Below are 20,853 nucleotides of genomic sequence, written 5' to 3' on the forward strand. Positions count from 1 at the left end.
GGAGTCAGAAGAGGAAGACTTCATGTTAGCAATGGCACTTCTGCTGGTACTAGAAACAACCAAACCCTCATGGTTCTTTTATACTAGTGTGCTTTTCACTAGGTCTCCATTTTGTGCTCTCTTGAAACATACTGATCTTTTTGTAGTATCCAAACGATCTAAAGCCCAGGGATTCTCACTGAGCAGAGAACTTGGCAAATGACCTTTTGTAAGAGAAGACACATCAGACTGACTAGCTTTGTAATGGTTGGGATGAAGTCTGATAAGGTGGCAAGATTTAGGTAAATACAGATGCTCTCCTACAAAAAAATCAAATTATGCCATTTTTGGTTTATTGTGCCAAAAATCTGGAAATGGACCTCTCATACAAGGAATATCTCCAAACGGGGGTTCGGGGGGGGGGGGGGGGGAGCTGTCTCTTGAACAAGCTCTGAAGAGAGACCTCAATTTGGAAGAACGATGTAATCAGACTACTGAGGATATGCTTTTGCCCATTTTGTACACTAGGGAATTCTCCCTCAGTACACATCTCACACAGAAGATGTTAAAAGGATAATTCATTCCAGTACTTCCAAGATGCAAAAAGGGACTACACCTGGATTTAATAACCATACTTAACTGAGCCTTCTCAGATACAAGCATCAAACCATTCCAAATGGAGGATCCTAAATTGAAACAGCCTATAATGTTAGAGTAGGACTTCTTGCTTGTTTTCTGCTTCATCTTTCCATTGTCTGATCAATTTCCTCAGTAAGCAGTGAACTACGCTTACTTGACCAAAACTAGGAAGGACACCTAGCAATCACATTACATGAAAGACTGTACAGCAACAGTTTATGTACACCTTTAGTTGCAATGGATATGGCAGTATCTTATCTGGTTTTCCCTGTGAATTAGTCCTCAACTTTTATTGTTGAGTTGACTAAATGGCTTCAGCACCTTTATGGTTATTTAAACCAAAAGCATAGTTCCCCTCACAAGAGGCATCTGTAGAATTGAGGACTACAGATAGAAGGGAAAATCATGAGTACTTACCTTAAAATTCTGTTTCTATGAAGAGGACATCATGCAGGAGTCAGTCTTAGATCTCCAACATGAGTTATGAGGGAAAATCCCCTAGTTCTTAGGATTTTTGGTCCTCTGAGGCACTTATAGACCAGTTCAAAGATACTGCCTTACTAATTATGCTTCAATGCCCTGGAGGCTCCAGAACATTCCAGCCAGTTCCTTTTAAGAGAAGGAAGCAAGTAGTCCCCTAAACTCCAAACTGATAAAGCCAGACAATTCATTTACTCATATGCTTTTTAAAAAATAAATATATATCAAATAATACCAAAGAAGTCAACCAGATAGGAAATGGAGGAAAGAGTGCCCATAGGGCAAATGCACAAGACATCCTCTCAATATTTAAAAACTCAAATTCAGAGGGGAAGCGGGTGGCTAGGTGAGTGAGAAGCCTGCATAATATATTTAGAGAAGCAGCATAATTTTCCCTTCTCTGAAGATACCATCAATGTAAGATTTTCACTTTTGGGGAGTAAATAGTCTGAGGGAAGTCCCAATACTCATGAAATAATTAAATACTATAATAGGCAAAGCAAACAAGGAAAAATCCAAATCAGTAAGTGAGAACGTGACTATAAAAAAGTCACAATGAAGTCTGATTTTTTGTAATTGGGAACATATTTAAAAAAAAAAAAAAAAAAGGCAAGCCCTATAAGCTAAGAGTTTGGGCTCTTCATACTACAAAAAACAGACTGAAGTTGTAGTTCCATCCTCAAGATCAAATCCGCTCAAAAATACTTGAAAATGTATGGATATATGTAAAGCAACCACATGATCCTATGCCCAGGACTGAAAATCTTCCTATAGTAGACAATGGGAAGTGTTCTGTTTAGGACTGATATCAATTGAAATACTGTCTTCAAGACACAAGACAGCTTCCCAACATGTTGCTCTAGCGACAGCATTACCGAGGAAATAAGAGGTAAAAAAACAGAAAACTGATTGCATTTCCAAGGCTTTTCATCTGCTCCAAGAACCCCCCCAGAGAGTCTTAAGTTAAGGGCTTGGAGAAGGGCCACTTTTCTGGGTTGAGCATGCAGGTGTTGGGGAAAAGTTAAACAAAACAAACACACCACACGGGAAGTCTCACAAAAATAAAACACAACCCATCTGGGTTAGGAAATGTTGTATGAGTCCATAGCAGCACCCTTTATTGTAAAATCTGCTATAAGGTGAGTCAGTCCCTAGTGTATGAAGCATACTAATTCTAGGAGCTGAAGTCACTCCCATGTGGAAAGTGATCTTGTACACAAGGCACCTTAGCTCACAAATACAGAGTTAATCAAAGAAGCCTTCAACAGTTCTGTCTGAAACATAAAAGGGTGCCTTGTAACGCTGAATTTGAAGTGTCGAGATCAGATAGTTGTCTCATGATAGACTGACAAACATACAGTGCCAAATTAAACTAGGATAAGTATAGGAAATTATATTCCAACAAGTGGAGCTATTTAAAAAGGAGTCTATGTGCAATTAAAAAGTCACCATAGATGGCCGAAATCTCTTTGTAGCCTCCTTCTGAGATGTTGGGAGTAGGGAGACCTGCTTGAGGACATCACACACTTAAAACTGTACCTTGAATATAATTAACTGTCAGTGAGTGTGCATATCACTTGGCTTTGATGCCTCTGTTTCCTCCTGGGATGGGTTTGGATTTTGAATATTATAATGCCACCCAATGAGACCAGCACTGTATGTGCCGAGAGTCTTATAAGAGACTGCATCTTGGTGTGCACAGAGAGAACTCTGGCACTTGCTAATCAAAGCAAGAAAACTTATTCTAACCTGATCTCAAGGAAAGGAAGGAAGGATAGCAGACAGACAGTGACACCAAACATTGGGTCCAGATGCAAAAAAGGGAAACAAAGACCTCAAGCTTCCAGGAACCATGGGAACAAGAGGGAGAACAAGTATGTTTTATAGTCCAAGAGGTCCCCACAGATCTGAAATTCCCTATGACATCCTGACTCCACAGGCAGACTAGGAGCCTCATCTAGGGTGCTGACAAGTATTCATATTGTAGTGAAATGCCCATACCTCCTCTGTGATCATAAGTAGCAGAGAGAGACAGTGTTCTACTGAAGTAAGAACCTGGGATTTTGATTTGCCAAGGAAATTTCCCCAGTAGGTCTGTAAAAAGTGTTCTTCAATTAAATAGGGGTGCATTAAGGAATTCAAAGGTCTTGAAACTCAGAGCCTTCCAAAAGGACGAGTGGGGGGGGAAAAAAAATAGAAATCCTGAAACAGATCAGAGAAATGTCATGCTGCGCATAGTCTCCAAAATCTGAAAATGGAAGTAGGCCTTTTGAGGTGCTGCACGCCTGTAAAACCATAATGCACAGAACCTGTACATTTGGGTAAACTCCAAAAGATTTGCTGGTTCAAAAGCTATATCCAAAGCCTCCCGAAGCACATGGAGAATCAAGGAGGCTTCTTGTCAGGATGGTGACAAGACTCAGATGATAGTAAACAGTGCACAGTCATGATCCCCATGGATACACTGAGGGATTCTGGTTCCAGCAATATGAATCCATGATATTATAGAGATAAACTGGGTGAGAGAATATCTTTTATTGGACCAACTTCAGTAGGTGAGAGAGACAAGCTTTTGAGCTTACACAGAGCTCTTCTTCAGGTCTGGGAAATATACTCAGAGCGTTACAGCTAAATAGAAGGTGAAACAGATTGTTTAGCAGAGTGAACATATATTTCAAGGGATCATTCAAGGTGAAGTGACCTGTTAACACCACTCCAGTCAGAGGGAAAAACCAACACGGCTACAACAGCACTGCATACAATGCATGACATTATGGCATGCGGCACTGACTTCAATGGTGCCAACATGATGGAATTTCTAAACACATTCTGTAAAAGCCTATGGCCCAAGAATGTTCACAGACCAATTGCGTAGGTACTGTCAGAACATGGTGATGTAAACATCATCATCTAGGAGTTGAGAAAACTGCCAAGAGTCCTGGACTCTGAAGTGCTGATGAAAGGCACCAACACACTCAGATATGTCCTTCCACACATACCCTAAAGGTGCTGATTTGCCTCAAGGTACTGCTGCTTCAAATACGCCAAGGAATCCTAGAGGTATAGTCCTCCTTAAAACAGCCTGAGATCGTCATATTTGAGAGGAGCCAAGGGTCTTTTGACTTAGCACTGGGTCACATGACAGTTTTCAACCAGTAATCCAAACAGCATCAGTAAGAGCCTGAACTCCACACCTCAGGTGCTCTCTCTCTCTCTCTCTGTGGCACTTTCTGCTAGAACCCAGATTTCATCCATTGGAAATAGCCGATTGAGAATTCCTCAATAATGCCTCAATCTGAATTTAAAAGAACCTAAAAAGAAAATCTTAAGTGAACATACATAAAAATGTGAGCTAAAGGAGAAAACGTTACTGATCCAAAAAGTAAGTGACTAGCTCAAAGCTAGATAACAGAAAAAGATACCCAGCTTCTAAATAGAGGCTGCAGTGCGAACCAGAGCTGTGCTGGTTAGAACTTTAGGGCAGCTCCTGCAATAAGCTCCTTTGCCAGCTTTAGTCAGGGGAGAGGGGGAAAAAACAAAAATGGAATGTTCTGGGTCCTCTGAGGCACATGATGTTGAAGCCTGCTGATTAAGACAGTCCCCTTGAGACAATCTCCAACTGCCTCAAAGGGCCAAAAATCTCATGAGCTAAGGAGATTCCTGCATGGCTCATGCTGGAGCCAAGAGAGCTAAGAATGAAAATTCTGCATTGATAACATCTTTAAAGAAAGTCATTTCCCTTCTTTTGATGAGCTGGAGAATAGTAATATTTCCAATTACCCTGTATAGTAAGTATTTTTTTCTCATCAATGAGATCCCACAATAGCTGAGATCTGGCTAGATGATTGTCTTGTCCCAGTTTGGCCCTTGTAACTGAGAAGGCCTTATTAAGTAAGGCTGTCAAGAGAACAGCTACAGAGAACCAAAGCTCTCTCTCTCTCTCTGAAGTTTCTCTTACCTCGGGGTTACTTAAAGAATCTTGAAAGTCCAAGGTATAAAGCCAAGGGTCAGTGAGATGCTTGCCTATAAAGGAAGTTAAAGGAGAGGTTCTGGTAAGTTCAGGAGTACAGTACCTTGATTAATTCAGTCACTGAGAGCAGTGAGTTTGAACAAAAAGGGTAAAATGATCCTGCAAGAGATACAGAATGATGCTCCATATAGTGCACATATCTGACATGCTGCACCGGTGAATGAGGAAGTTATAAAATGCTACAGCTGCTTCTTAAACTTAGACTAGGGAAAATGAAGAGAAAGACACGTTGGAGGTTACCAAAAGTTGCATCCCAAAGGTCTTTGCTTGAATGACAGGCACTTTATTCAGAAGATAGTTTGCTTTGGTGGACGTGAAAACAGAATCTTATATTACATCAGTAGCACTATAGCATGAATAGAAGGACAAACAGTGTAAGGCTCTGGAGCATTGAAGACAATGCCACACAATGAATACAAAAAATTCAGTTCCAATTATAACCAAACAGGAAATGTTTTTTAATTTACTTTTAAAATACATATGAAATAAAAAGTAATATAATGCATGGTCTTCACACAGACAATATTTGTAAACTTTATAGTTTACAAAAGCTAGTGGTACTACTTTGGGGGGTTTTTTTTGTTTGTTTTTTTAAATCAAGTCTATTTCTGCACTTAATCTTCAACGCTGTCATTAAGAAAAGCCAGCTTCTTAACCTGTATGCCAAAACAAAAACTATATCTTCAATGGATAACAAGGGGGAAACACCCCAATAATTTAGTCAGTTTCAGTTCAAGAAACCTATTGCAAAATTAAAACTCAAACGGATATGTCCAATCTTTAAATGTGTCTGAAATTTAAGCAGAAAAAGACCCTCAGCCACATCATTTCATTGATCAGGGCAGCAAGTAAATGTTTTTCTGTTTTGGCTAAGATATTCAGAAGTTATTTCTCTTCCTCCTAACCTCCATCTCCACTTCATAAATACAGTTTATCATTTCATTCTACTGTTAGCACTCCAGTCCAGCTACTGTGTGGAGGTTCTTTTGAAGTTGCTATACTCCACTGAAATTCAATTGAATGTTGTGATGTCCACTTATATAGGACAGCCTGGGGAAACATTTTACCCAATGCACCCGATACCTTAGACAGCAGCAAATTAGTTAAATCCGAAACAGCCATGTCGTCTTGCAGAAGAAAAAAACCCAATAAAGTCATGGAACTTATTGTTAGCAAGATAAAACTAAAGAATCAAAAAATTGGACAATGCACAGATTTTAGACCACAGTGGTTTTTCAAAGTGAAATAAAGTTAACTTTCAGTATCTAGATATTTCTAGGAATCTGGGTCTCAAGAATGCAGATAAACTTTGACATGAAACAGTAAACTCCTCTATAAAGGGGCTACTTACCGATTGTAAACACATGTTCTCCAATGCATTACCGCCACAGAGCCACAACTTGGGAAATGTGTGCTTAATTACATGACCATAGAATCATATTTAGCAAGCCTTTGCAGTTTGAGCATGTGCGCAAATTCCATCACATTCTAGGTTTCACTTGTCAAGGGTATAAATATGCCAGCCCTCTAGTGGTTCCTGGAATTCCTCTACTTATTAGAAGCCTTATTTAGAGTTGGGCTTTGAAGTAGAGGGGAGATTCAGTGTGGCTCTGTGGAGGCAATGAATTTATAGAACAAGATTTACTGTTGGTAGCCCATCCACTTTGCTTCTCCATGCTGCTATCTCCATAGAACCCTGCTGTATGAAACATTAACAAGCAGTGAATTCCTTGAGGAGGTGGGGGCTGAGGTGCTCTGCAGAGTTAAACAACTGAAGCACTGCTCTCCTGAAATCAGGATGTGTTCTTTATGCAATGATGAGAGAATGTGTGGGTGTGAGGTGAAGTCCACATAACAGCCCTAAAGATTTCAGATATGGGCTTGCTGTGGAGCTATACCATTTGGAAAGCCAGCTACCTAGCCCCGTAAATCCAGGAGATCTTCAGATGCAATGAGCATCAGCTAGTTCATAAAGTTACTAAATGCAGTCTTATCCATGTAGAAAATCTGACCTCTAGCTTTTTCTCCAATGGGCAAAAATTGTTTCACTTTCCAAATATCTTAGTTTTGCCTAAAGTGGTAGACAGCTCTCCGCATCCAGGATGTGACTCACTTCCCCAGGAACACCATGGAGCTTCGGGAAAGATAGGCAGCAATACTGACAGACTGAGAAGACAGTCTAATACCATTAATGTGAAAATTTGGGATGAGACTTAAAAACTGCCTTGTCTTTGTTGAATGCTGTAGAACGGAGGTTCTCAAACTGGGGGTCAGGACCCCTCAGGGGTCACGAGGTTATTACATGGGGGGTTGCGAGCTGTCATCCTCCACCCCAAACCCCGCTTTGCCTCCAGCATTTATAATGGTATTAAATATATAAAAATGTTTCTTTAATTTATAAGGGGGGGGGGGGGGGGGGAGTCGCACTCAGAGGCTTGCTTTGCGAAAGGGGTCACCAGAACAAAAGTATGAGAACCACTGCAGTAGAAGGTGGGTTGACTGCCAAGGCTTGTAACTTCATGAAGCTCATGGCCAAGGAAGAGGCCACCGGAAATGATACCTTCAGTGAGAGGCGGTATAGTGAGCAAGAATCCAGATGAATGGGCCCTTCTACAGGTTTGATCAACCCCAAAGTCAAGTCTCCCATATCAGTCAGGTTTCACAATGGGAGGATACTAGTTTGTAAGACCCTTTAAAAAAAATGTTTCACAAAATACCATGGACTATAAGCAGACCTTAGCCATAGCTAAAAATAGGATAGCCTTTACAGCAAAGAGAAAGCCCAATATAACTGGACCCAGACAAACCTCTTAAAGTGGCTCAATTGGCAGCATAACACTTCCTACCATATGGCTTTTTGGACTCCAGTAGGGCAACCTTGGATTTCTCAATCAAGAAGACGACATCTTGACCTAGAAACCCATCAGCAATATTGCCAAGTGAAACCACTTGAGGTCTGGGTGTCTGGGTGAGCTACCCTACCATTCAGCTAGGACAAAAAATCTTCACTCTGGAGAAGTGACTAGACGACTTCTGGACAGGGCCAACCTCACATGCCTGAGATCAATGATCCTGTTGAACCTTCCCCAGTATTTTGGGGAAAAGAAAAAAACCAAAAGGAGTAGAGGAGCCTTCTTTCTTACTACAAAAGGCAGAACATCTGATATGCATTGTGATCTCAAGTAGCATTTCAGACACTTGTCTTGGCATACAACAAGGAAGCCCATATCTGGATGGCCACCAGAATCGGAGTGATCTCTTATGCAGATCTGTACGATGCCAACTCAGATTGTCAAGTGAGGTATTGTTTGTGCTAGCCAGATGCAGAGCAGAGTGTCCCCCTTTGTTTCAGATGTACCACTCTCACAGACGGATTGCCTCCTGACTCAGAGGTGACACAGCGCTACCCTTTCTAGTTCAGAAGAGTACAGCCCAGATTAAAGGCTACAGTTATCTCAACAGCAGGCGAAGAGAAGGGGACCCCCTTCAATACACTCTCTAGCAGTGTGCTCCACCAAGAGTCTGCTGAGGGAGAAGGACATCAAGCTGAGAACACTTGTTCTGTACAGATTCCATCACCCTTCCAAGGATCACATCTGCAGCAACACAAAAGAAGTGGCAACATGCAGGTGACCCTCAGGCTGAACACTTGCAAATAAAAATCCCATTGACTGTTTTGGGCTGGATTTAGCTGGGTCTACTGCCTAGATCAGATCTCTGATATTCTGAGAATCAAGCTAGAGCCCTTGCAGAATCTACTGTATCCCCTACAAAGCTCAGAGCCTAAGTTGAGACCAAGATTTATTTACTTTCAGATAGAGACAGAAAGCAATCCCCCTACCCGCCCCATGGTAGGAGCTACCCTGCTGTACAATTGAGCTCCTATGAGCCAGACAAGCAATAAATACATCTGCATGTCTCAGCAGGTCAGTTACAACCACCATCAAGCACTTGGTGAATACACAAGGAGTTGCTGCCAGCCCAAAGCTCAACACCTTATACTAGTAGTGCTTGTTGCTTGCCATGAATCTAAAGTACTTCTTATGTCTTCCTTACTGAGACAGGGAAACGAGAATCTTGAAAGCTAAGGGCCCTGAACTAGTCTTGAGAGTTGATGATAGGAATTATGCTCCCTAACAAAACCATGTGGAATCTGGATTTCCTTAGGTATTATTCAATCTGCAAGTGACCAGAACAGGGTGCAGGCTACTAAGTCTTTCAGAAAGTGAAAAATATCAGGAGAAAGGTTTTGGCACCACATCTACAGAGTTCCCATTTTCAACAGAGAGTCAACACTACTTCTTCCAGCAGTGTGAGAAGGATGTCTAAAAAGGGTACAGAACAGAGCTTGGGTTTTGGCATGGTTTCAAACTAAAGGTGCATCCCTGTTTGACCATGTGTAAGATTCAGTCTGAAGAAATGGCTTGCCCACCTCCCCCTGTATAGCGGGGCGGCCTGGCTCCCAGGGGCATGACAGCCTGGCAGCGAGAGGCCTTGAGCATCAGGACTGCAGAGAAATAACCTATTAGGCATACCTAACTTCTGGATGTTTTGTTTCCCGGGGTAAATGCCATTTTCCCAGCTTCCGATTTATCATTTGCAGCCAAAACCACAAGTGAGCATGTGGAAGAATATTGAGAGATTATCTCAAATTCCTCCCTAGCTTTTGGTCCAAAGCACGTGATTTCCTAGAAACCAAGGCAGCCAAGACAGACTGGTTGCAGACCTCTTCAGCCAGTTCCAGCAGACTTTAATTGATAGAGAAGACTACTTTCTCGTGGAGATTCAAGATGTTAAAATATGTTATTTCTGTGCAAAGTCACTAAATGGATCTCCAAAGCTATCAGTCCATCAAGTCCTCAGTAACAGCAGGGCCTTCAGAGGAAAGGAGGAAGTGGGTAAGAGCCTCGTCAGAGGATGTGGTAGAAAAATAACCTCAGGACTGGCCTTCCAGTTTCTCTTTTAGAAGCATTTGACATCATCAAGCAGAACTACTAATTGTGAGGGCTGAGGTAAGGGAACCCAGACAAGACTGCCTTCTACAAAGAAAATGACCTGTTTCATCATCACTCCCTGGAGAAATCACTAACTCAGGAGGCAGAGGATCAAAGGCCTAAAAGCCCTAAGATGCACAATACCCATATGGAGAAAAGCCTAGGTAAGATTTAAACTCTGAAGCTGCCTAAGATGACATTTAATGCTCCACAGATGCTCCAGTACAGAAAACTAGGCTCCTTTTTACATAGCGTTGCAGTAGAAAGTGGAAAAGAAACCTGTTTTTCTTGGTTTCAAGAAGTTCAAATCACCAAAATTAGATTCAGTAAGAACTGTGATCCAATGGATTTGAAAGTGATACCAGCTTGCTCCAGAAACATGGCTTTCATAGCATCAAGGTCCTATTTGCAAAGCTCTAGGAAACGCTGAGGTACAGAGAAAATCTCACTTAAACCATTTTGATAGACCCTGAAGGTGAAGTAGTAGGACCTTGGTACTATGATAATTTGAGTCTCCAATATCCCATCTATTGGAGTATTCAAAGGGCACTGACTTCTGGTGCTTTAGTCAGATGGATCCATCTTGCCATAGATGACCAGTCCACCTGCTTCTATTCTTCTTGTGATCCCAGTATAGGTGACTTCTCCAAATTCTAGGAGTCTGGTGGGATGCTTACCAGAGCACCCCTTTATCTTATAATATTTCCTCTTCAAAACACCAACCAACTACTATTCAAAGGGATTTGGTGATTCACATGGCACATGTGGGGCTCTGAGGAGGCATGATCATGAGAATACTGCACTAACGTGATTAAAGTTTCTAACTATATCCAGGCATATTATTTCAGACTTCATATTCTTTCACTAATGTTTCAGAGACAATAATAAAATCACCAGTAACATACAATACAAAATTCACCACACTTATTTTCTATTTGACAGCAGTTTAACTTGGCAAAGAGAAGGTCACGGGATGACTTGATTTCAGGGGGAAAAATATTTGATAATGGGGGGAGGGATAGCTCAGTGGTTTGAGCATTGGCCTGCTAAACCCAGGGTTGTGAGTTCAATCCTTGAGGGGGCCACTTGGGGATCTGGGGCAAAATCAGTACTTGGTCCTGCTAAGGAAGGCAGGGGGCTGGACTCGATGACCTTTCAAGGTCCCTTCCAGTTCTAGGAGATGGGATGGGATAAATACAAACCTTGTAACCATACGCAAATCAGCAGATACAAACATCTTCAAGATTACTGTAGAATATTTGTGATAACCATTTGCATAGCAGCCTCCTCTCAACTTGCCTGAAGGAAAAAAAGTGCATTTTCTACCATGACTGGATGTTTTGTTTTAGACACACTTCAATATACATGGTGAATTGTTTGTAAGACCTCTTAACACTGAAGCTGAAGATGTTCCAAAATTAAACTAGTTGTGAAACTAAATTTAATTTCTACTATCACGTCATGTCCTGGTACTAGTGTTTCTTATTCTCTGAACAATTATCTAGTCATTCTGCATCTGAAGTTTTTTACCTCATAAGATAACGCAAAACAAGAAAAACACCTTACTAGATAAAAGCAACAAAATCCAAGCTGTCTGGCCATGACAATAACCAGATGTGACCAAGAGAAGCTAAATAAGAACTATGCTAAGCCTTTATTTTAATTCACTGCAATAAGACACTTTCTCAACAGAATTGGGAAAATGTGTTTTTGATGGAAGCTTTAAGCTTCACCAAAATGTTTCCCACACTGCTTCAAATTTAATAACTATTACACTTAAAGAGTTTAATTGTACACTGCCTGTAACATTGCTTTACAGGCCTGAGAAAGGAAGAAATACATAGTGATAGTCTTTTGTTTCACAGCCATTTGTTTGAAATCAGTAACATCTTAAAACAGAAACAAAAAAATTAAGAAATGTAGTTTGCTCGTTGTAGTCTTATAACCAGAAAACATTACAAATTTATGAAGTTGGCATGTCAATCATAAAACAAAGAAAGGAGAAATAATTTCTCTGCTTGATCATTGCCTTGACAGGAAGCTACAGAATCATGTATACACCTATCTCCTTCATCTGACTTCCCATGCAATAGAAAGAGGGCTCCTTTAATTGCAGTAGCATCTGTAATCAGCTGGGCCAACTACAGCAGATGCTCAAATACTGCAGTAACAAGGACCTTAAGAATACTTACCTAAATAGGCAGTTTTATTGTGGACTCAAGAAGCTATTCTAACCAATACCCTGAAATACACCTGAAGAATGAAAGCATTCCTTAAATGAATGGCAGAAGGATGGACGCTGAGTTCTGAAAATGCAGCTTTTTAGAATGGGCCTGCAGATTTCAAGTGTTTGTTAACGCACCACTGCGCCAATGTAACCCTAATGTGTAAGGCCTTACTAGTGCATTAATGTTATTGCATGACAACATGAATTAATTTAGCATTCGGACTGGTCAACCTGTTTTTCTACATCCAAGACCTACTCAACGTAGTAAAATACAGCAATGATCTACTAATGGGATTGTATATAAATAGTCGTGCTTAGATAAAAATTATTCTAACATAATAGTCAAATATTTTGGATCTTCAATAAATCAAAACAAAACTTTATCCAAGGAAATATTAGTATGAACTGGTTGAATTATCTGTATATTATTTTCTATTTGTAATAAGGCTCCAACTGAGATCAAGGCCCCATTGTGTTTATAATGCCCAACACAAAATAAGAGACAGTTCCTTCCACAATTATATGCATTTGTGGTAAGCATATAGAATTAAACTACTGCAATAAAAGTCCATACACTGACAATTTAATTTAACAGGATGTTACAGACTGTGTATACTCTATAGTATTTCTGAAAAATAGGAATAAACACTCAAAAACCAGACACCCATCCATACCAATTTTAGGTTCAAGTTTTCAGGAAGATGCGTGTCTAAGTACAAATGTATACGCCTGACTTGGGTGCACAAGTCCCAAGTGTGTACATGTATATAGGCATATATACAGACAATCTGAATTGAATCCCTCTAGTGGGATTTTGCATACACTTGTTTGAGATTGTTGGCCTTAGTGCCAACAACATTTAAATGGTCACACTAAACTTTTTAATAAATCAGAGACTGAAGGAAGTCCAACACCTGAAGTAACAAAAATTTTACTTTTACCACCAAACATTATTTCAAAAGGCTAATAATATAACCCCTTCTGAACTGATTAACGTAACTGTTACCTAGATTAAGAAACTTTCTATTAAGTTCCTGCTCAATAATGGAACTTGACAACAGGGTTTAATGGAAATACCAACTATAGTGGTGCAGCTACATGTTGCTACCATGCTCTGAGTCCCATTTACCAGAGCAGCACCACTCTGAAGGCTAAAGTTACCCAACAGAACAAGAATATAAAAACAGATATTACCATTTTGTAAATTTCTACAGATATGCAAGAAATTCCTCATTTACCCTACATCACTATGATGATTATTTCTCTGCTAGGTAAATAAAGGCAAACAAAGTTACCTAGTATTCATTTTGTGTGTCTGAAAACCTAAATAGGGATCAAGAACCAAACTAGTTGCTAGGTCATCATTTTCACACAGCTCCTTGGCAGACATTCCAGAGGAAGGCACGTAGCGACTTTGGCCCTCAAATCCTGAAGCACCACTACCTGCGAAAAGCAAAAACACCAGGGTTACTTAAATAGAAAACTATTCAATCTTATAGTATCCTCCCTTTAAAAGGGCAACGCCACCAAGGATACCAGCAGCAACAAAAGCTCTGGCTTGGATGCCCTCAATCAGCTGGGACACCAGCTAAAAGTAAGTCCCTTTAAGAGAGACCACTCTGCTATCACCAGGGATTCCAGCAGCCTGTTTTGTTGATTGGAAGTATAACGGGAGAGGGGAAGAAGCGAGGTCCATGAGTGTGATCTCTGCCCTGTGAGTTCATGATGTAGGTTCTCATTCTTTCGTTTTATTTGATCTCCTTTGGTCTCTGTGGCAAGGGGCCATGAAACAATTAGGATGCTATCTTTCTTGGACTGGGCGAAAGACCAGATGAAACGGCAGGTTTCTCTAATCCTAGGCTGATCTAGAATTTGGTTTAGATGATCTCCTATTATTTAAATATGGCCAGGAAACTGACGTTTCTTTCAGATGCAGACCTTGCAAACAGTCTCACATACCGTCCTTGCCTAGAGATTAGATTGTTGCAGTGTGCTTCACAAAAACCTCCTAAAACCATTCAGCAAATGAAGCTGGGGCTAAGTTTGGAAGCATGCTTTTTATAGTGGTATACCTGAACTTAAGGTTATTGTAACAGTACTCCAAGATCCGCAAGAAAGGGGATTGCTGGTAGGACGTTCTCCTTGACCTTGGAACTTGTACCATTTCACCCAGAATGAAGTAACCCAAATCTGTTAACATTTCAGACGTGCAAAAGACCCATCTAAGGAGGATAATTAGGAGAGTAATGAGTCGTCAGGAAGGGGGAAAGTGAGGACACAAAGGGAAGATTGTTTTTCCTAGCTATTGTTGGTTAGTAGTGCTACGCAGAATGGATGGTGTAATTTGATTTTTAAAATACTGTTAAGGGTGCCAAAAGCCATGGATATGTGCTCGTAAAATCATTACCAGTACAAAATTCAGCAATATTTGCCTCAGATTTTAAATTAACAACATAAAAGTAAAGCCTGATTTTCCAAACTCTAAATACCAGTGTTACCTGAAATTTGTATTGGGTCCTCTACTTGAAATTCATAATAAAAATGTAAATTTGTTTTTAAGAAACCTCAGTTTTACAATGGATTACTGACGTAGGTGTGACTAATAAAATTGGGGTTTACCTATACAAGCATGTATATTTATGTAACTTTCACAACTGGTTCCACAAGATTTGTGGACAAATTATTATTTTAGAATATATCTAAAGTCCACTCTGCAACCATGTTAGTTCTTAGCCGTCACATATTAAGGATGTTTGCTGTATGCAATTTTTTTCCACTGAATTCAAAATAAATCAAAGTTAAATCATTTGAATTTAACTTTTCAATGGGACTTAATAGAAACTTATTTCTGAAATAATCACGACTGAATTACAAGTATAATAAAAATATTCTACTGCTAACAACAGCCTTCCCAGTTAACTAACCATGTATCTCAAGATTTCAGAATAAGCAACTAAAAAGCTAACAAATCAGTAAGCAAGATGCTACTACGATTCACATCACAACCCAACCCCACAAACATGTACATACATCTGCTTGATCTTCTCTCAACTCCATTTTTGCTAGTCTTTGGATTCTCCTTTCCAGTGTGCTGCAACTTGGACTCATTCTGCTGATGTTCATTAGACAACTTTCCTCCATTTTTCCTGCCATTCACCACCATGTTCTTGGATTCTCCCAGCCACTTCATTCCCACAGACAGCCTGACCCAGTTGCATTTAGTCACTTTTCAAAAGGCTTGGAGAAGTGGGTCAATAATTTCAGTTTCAATTCCTAGTGGAAACAAAACACCAAAATATACAAAAAGATTAAAACTAAATGAGAAGCCATTTTCAAAGCACAGTTTTAAGACAAAATCTCAGAGGTGCTCAGGAATGGTAAGAATTATTGTAAAACTATAACAAATTACAAGAACCATAAGCTTTAAAAAATAATAATCAAGAAACCAACTGAGTACTTGCTAGTTTGAAATATTTAAAGGAATTATACTTTGATACAAACAAAAGTTTCACTGATCAGGATGCACAACTGGAAGTTATGCATATCAAAGCACCATGTCTTTGAAGAGACAAGAGAGTATCAGCAACTGTGCTGATTAATGCTGAAAGGCATTATTACTTCTACATTACCATATGGTACCATAAGCGTGTGAAGTACTTTATAGACATAAGTAATCCAAAAAAGTTTCTCACCCCAAAACAGTTTACAATCTGAGTTGGTCTATGGAGCTTGTAAATACTATGAGTCCTAAATATTTTTTTTTTTTTAAAAAGATGACTCTTAAAAGTTATAAACTTAACCAGCATAGGTGATAGTGATTATCATGTCAACTGGCATTATGCTCACGGGATTTACAACTTTCTGGCAGCACTCAGGGTACAGAAAGAAACAAAACAGATTTCATATGACTCAAACTAGGAGCCCTGGCAGAAGCCATCACAGACACCCTTATTTATTTTTGATCAAGTGCAACAAACACTTGATCCACAGCAGTGGAGGTTCTGAAACAGGGTAAGAAAACTTGACACCTCCATATCAGAAAATACTGGGGGAATGCTACCCAGTGTTTGACATTTCTGATGGAAACAATGATTCAAAGTTTCATTTTAAATCATGTTTTCAAACACACACAGCTCGACCACTTATAAAAATAGTATATACACAATAGGCCAGAGGCAGCTCCAGGGGTAAAATGTCTGACAATCATGCCCTCCTCAAAGAAAGCTGTAGCCCAGCTGCCTGTGATGGACTCTGGTGATGCACTGCTGCTGTCCACCCCATATTCAACTGTAAGCACTAGAGCATATTTAGAAGGCACTTAAAGGATCCAGGTCTTAGATGGTTTCTCCTGTTTGTATAAAAGTCTTTCACACAGCCATAACTTAGGCTATGTCTATATTAGCACTTTTGTTGATATCACTTACGTCGCTCAAGGGTGTGGAAAAAACCCACCCCCTTAAGCGACATAAATTACACTGACAGAAGCGCTGGTGTCGACAGAGCTATGTCAGCGGGAGACACTCTCCTACTGACACATCGACCACCGCTCACTGGGGCTGGTTTAATTATGTTGACAGAAGAGCTCTCTCCCGTCGGCATAATGCAGCTACATGGGAGATTTTACAATGACGCAGCTGCATCGGCACAGCTATGCCACTGTAAGGTCTCTAGTGTAGACATGGCCATAAGCTACAATATTGACACGGGGATCACAGTGTTCACTGTAATCGTGAATTTGAATGAAGTCTGTGACCCCCACAGCAGCAGCTCCTTACCCATTCAAGCATTGCAAGCTGGTCCACATGGTCACAGGAGGTGCAGAGGGTCAAATTTGACTGGTGTTGCAAGCTGGCCCACGGAGTCACAATGCCAATCAAATATAACCCACTTCCCCACCATCTCCATAGGGGCAGATGCGCCAAACCTGAGTGGTGCAGTGACTACATGGGCCACCTTGCGACACCTGGAGCAGGGAGGGGTGCCCAGCCCTGTGGGATAAGAGCTGTTGCTGAAGGGTAAGTGTGGAGTGGGCTCGCTGTCCAACCACAGCTCCACCCTATGGGCCCCCTAGTCCCTGTGACATATCCTTGTTTTCCTGCATCTCTGCTGGGACAGTTAATAAAATTTTTCCTGAAAAAATTGTAGCCTTAAATATAACAATCTAAATCAGCTCTGAGTGATCATGCTTACATTTAGAGCCAATGTTTCATTTGGACAAAATTACCAAACAAGCGATGGATATCATATGGTGCTCAAATTCTTTGGTTAATCATTCAGTGCTGATAAATACAAAACACTTCAGTTTTGAAACCAAGTTCAGGAAATCCCCATTAAAAATTAACTGTCTCTGAAACATCTGGATAAATGGAATTTTGAATGACTATGAAGGGATTAAAAATTACATTAGACCAAAATCTGGGATTTGCTATATTCATCCCTCAACTGGTAACAAAAGAAAACCAGCTAGATTAAGAGAGCAGTGACATGTATAATTCAAACCCTAATGACTAGCAAAATTTTTTTGTACCATTATCATATGATTTTGGTAACAGATATTCTTTACATCATTAGTGCTAGAAATCAATGGCTGATAATACCGAAAAAATGAGAATCCCAATTTTTACATAGTAGAAAGCATTCACTTCTACCTTCATCAGTTTGTGAGACTCAGATACTCAAGTGTTGAAATTTGAGTGGAAAATGGCAAAGACAGTAATGAGAATGATGTGACTTTACAGTTAAATATCTCAGTTTGCCACACACATGAAAGACTAGTAAATGTTTTCAAGCTATGGTCCTGGAGTAGTAAATAAAAAAGAAAACATGTTGATCCCAGATAGGGAAATATTCCATTGCAAGCACTGATATCTGAGGGAATAATATTGCAGCACTGTTAACTACAGCTTCTGGAAGCAGAGGAGACAGAATTTATGAGTTCTAAAGGTCCACTTAAAAGTTCTGAGTGTGCCTAGTTTCTGAGTAGAATACTCCTCAACTGTCAGAACTGATGGAAACATATGCGATAAAGTAAGCAGATTATTTTCTAGTATACCTCCTGATAGACAACTGTATTTCTATGTGAAAGAACACTAACTTGTTTTGAACTGTAAAGCACAACTTGACATTACTCTAGGAAGAGCAATTAAAACAGAATGAATTAATAAGGAACACAAACAGCAGAGACAACTGACAACATTATAAATGGATGGGGGTTGGGAAGAGACATCAAAAGCAAAGGTTAAATCTGTTCATTTAAAATTCAGAGTTTAAAACTGGTACTGATCTAATGGCCTGAGGCTCTCTCTACACCTACTGGTCCATGTAAAAAATTATGTCTAGCTCAATGGGCCAGTAGTAAGTAGTGTCACAATTAGAGCAGAAAATCTACAGTATGTAAATGACCAGCAAACCTCGCTTTTTGTTCACAGCCTTTTGCACAAATAATTATAATATCAGCAAGCCATTACTGCTTCTGTATACCACTGTAACTTGATCCTTGTGATCACATGATTTGTAGAGAAAGTGTTCTAGTTCTAAACAATCTAAAAATTGCATTTAGATATTGTAGGAGTTAAATTGAAAAAGCAAGATCCGTTTCATAGCGTCAAATAAATGAGTACACAATGAGTTTGTCATACTCAATTTACAGTATTACCAGTTGAAAAGTGTTGTATCCTAGCAGATTAGATTGCAAGATTTTTAGTGACCTAATCAGATATTTTAGAAAAATCTTTGAGTGCAATACATATAAATTCTCAACATTTGGGAAAAGTATGCCACATTGTTCAGTGTATGTTTTCATCAGTTAAAAATAATTCTATTAGGCATCCTATGCCTCCAAAGTGCTCAGTGACATATAATCAAGTAAATGTTTGTAATACAGATGGCTAGAAGTATTGTCAAAAGACTGCAAAAAATTATTCAAACAAAAGATAAAGGAAAAACATGACAAGTGTGGACAGAAGTTTTAACAAAACTACAAGCTCCAAAACCTACTAGAACGCTAATCCAAAGATCTAGAGGTTCAAGAACCTTTTCTGGTAATTGTCATATCATAAAACAAAGTGAAAGTATTCAGAATGCAATGGAAAGCATATGACAAACAAAAAAAATGGTTTGGAATTTTCCTCAGAAAAGCTATGCAGCAGGAAGTTTTGGTTAAGCCACTGCAGCTATGGAGGCAGATTATATGTATTTCAATTAAATCTGTGTTAGCAACTCTTTGCTGTGAAGAGGTAACAAATATCATGTGGACATGAATTCAGTCCAGCATCTTTTACTGAATTTTGCTAAGCTACAATAAAATGAAATACAGGCAATTGAAGTCTGTTGGAAAGGAACTTTTTATTGTAGCAGATGAGTTCTAACATAGCCACATTAAGTGTTTGTCCAACTGTGACATGTGAAAGAATCACACCAGTTACACTTCAGCCAGGAAAACAAACACGCTACATGAAGGAGGAAACTAGGCTTGAGTCAGTTTAACTCTGGTTCTGCAGATGCCACTGAAGAAGCACTATTTGTAAATTCAGAATAGGTACAATTTTGGGGGGGGGGGGGGAGGAGAGGGAGAGGATGGAGGAGGAGAATAATACATGACAACAGTTTGGATAAGACAAGAAAGGAGGGAAAGGGGGACAGGAGAGAGATCCATGGGGGGGGGGGGGGGGGGAACAAAAGCAACGCTAACTTGCTAAATTTTAAGGTAAAGACGGTCTCTGTAGCCAAAAATTAAAATGCAATTAAGTGCTGATTATGCAAAATTTATTAGACAAATACTTGTCAAGGCAAATACAAGAGACAGGAACTCCTCTAAGTAGGATATAGATGCAATTTGGAGTTTTCACCAGAAACAATTTACACCCTAGCAGGCAGGAAGGGGCAGTGGACTTCTCCGCAAGCCCAACTGGGACCCATCTTTCATTTGTCTGACTACTCCCACCTCTTTTATATTGGATTGGCATTAGCAGTTTTAGTTTGCAAGCCAGTTGTAGGTGTCTGCAGAATTTTGCATATCATGTATATGCATCTTGGCCCTACACTGAATTTCTTCCTAATTAAACACACACCACCTCCAAGATCTGGTATCAAGGTCTAAAATCAAGAAACAGAATTTCTTTGGTGACCAACACTGTTGCTAGGTCAGATGGAGGCATCAAAGCAAGAGACTCACTCACCATGCCAACCAAAAGTGCAGAATCAAATCTGTGTTATGCAAAAAAAACCAACCAATCAACCAAACATACAGCCAGAGAAGTATCATGGCCCCAATGGTAGATTTTATGAGGTTTAAATTAAATTCTGAAATAATTCTTTAACATTCTCTAAAATGTGGTACATTGTGCAACACTATTCACTTTGAACAATTAGAGAAAAATGTAATTTCTCTTTAACACCCAGAGATCTAGCTAATGCTGTCAAAAGTCAAGTGCTACTATGAAAGAGGCAAAGTGCAAAAGCTACACTTTCTAGTGTAGTGTTTTATTGGCTCTGTAAAACATTCA

At 39.7% G+C, this 20,853-nt stretch overlaps 1 protein-coding gene across 2 annotated transcripts in view; it reads right to left on the reverse strand.

The window, feature by feature from the left end:
• Window positions 1–20,853, reverse strand: part of KMT5B (lysine methyltransferase 5B) — a 49,328-nt gene that overhangs the window by 21,980 nt on the left and 6,495 nt on the right. For both annotated transcript variants that reach the window (XM_054026562.1, XM_054026563.1), the window contains exons 2-3: window positions 15,380–15,622; window positions 13,645–13,792 (exon numbers count right to left, since the gene is read on the reverse strand). In XM_054026562.1, the coding sequence (XP_053882537.1) occupies window positions 13,645–13,792; window positions 15,380–15,539 (308 nt within the window). In that variant the 5' untranslated portion in view covers window positions 15,540–15,622. The remainder of the gene's footprint in view (window positions 1–13,644; window positions 13,793–15,379; window positions 15,623–20,853) is intronic.

This window comes from Malaclemys terrapin, chromosome 4 (assembly GCF_027887155.1).
Source record: "Malaclemys terrapin pileata isolate rMalTer1 chromosome 4, rMalTer1.hap1, whole genome shotgun sequence".
NCBI classification, from domain to species: Eukaryota; Metazoa; Chordata; order Testudines; family Emydidae; genus Malaclemys; species Malaclemys terrapin.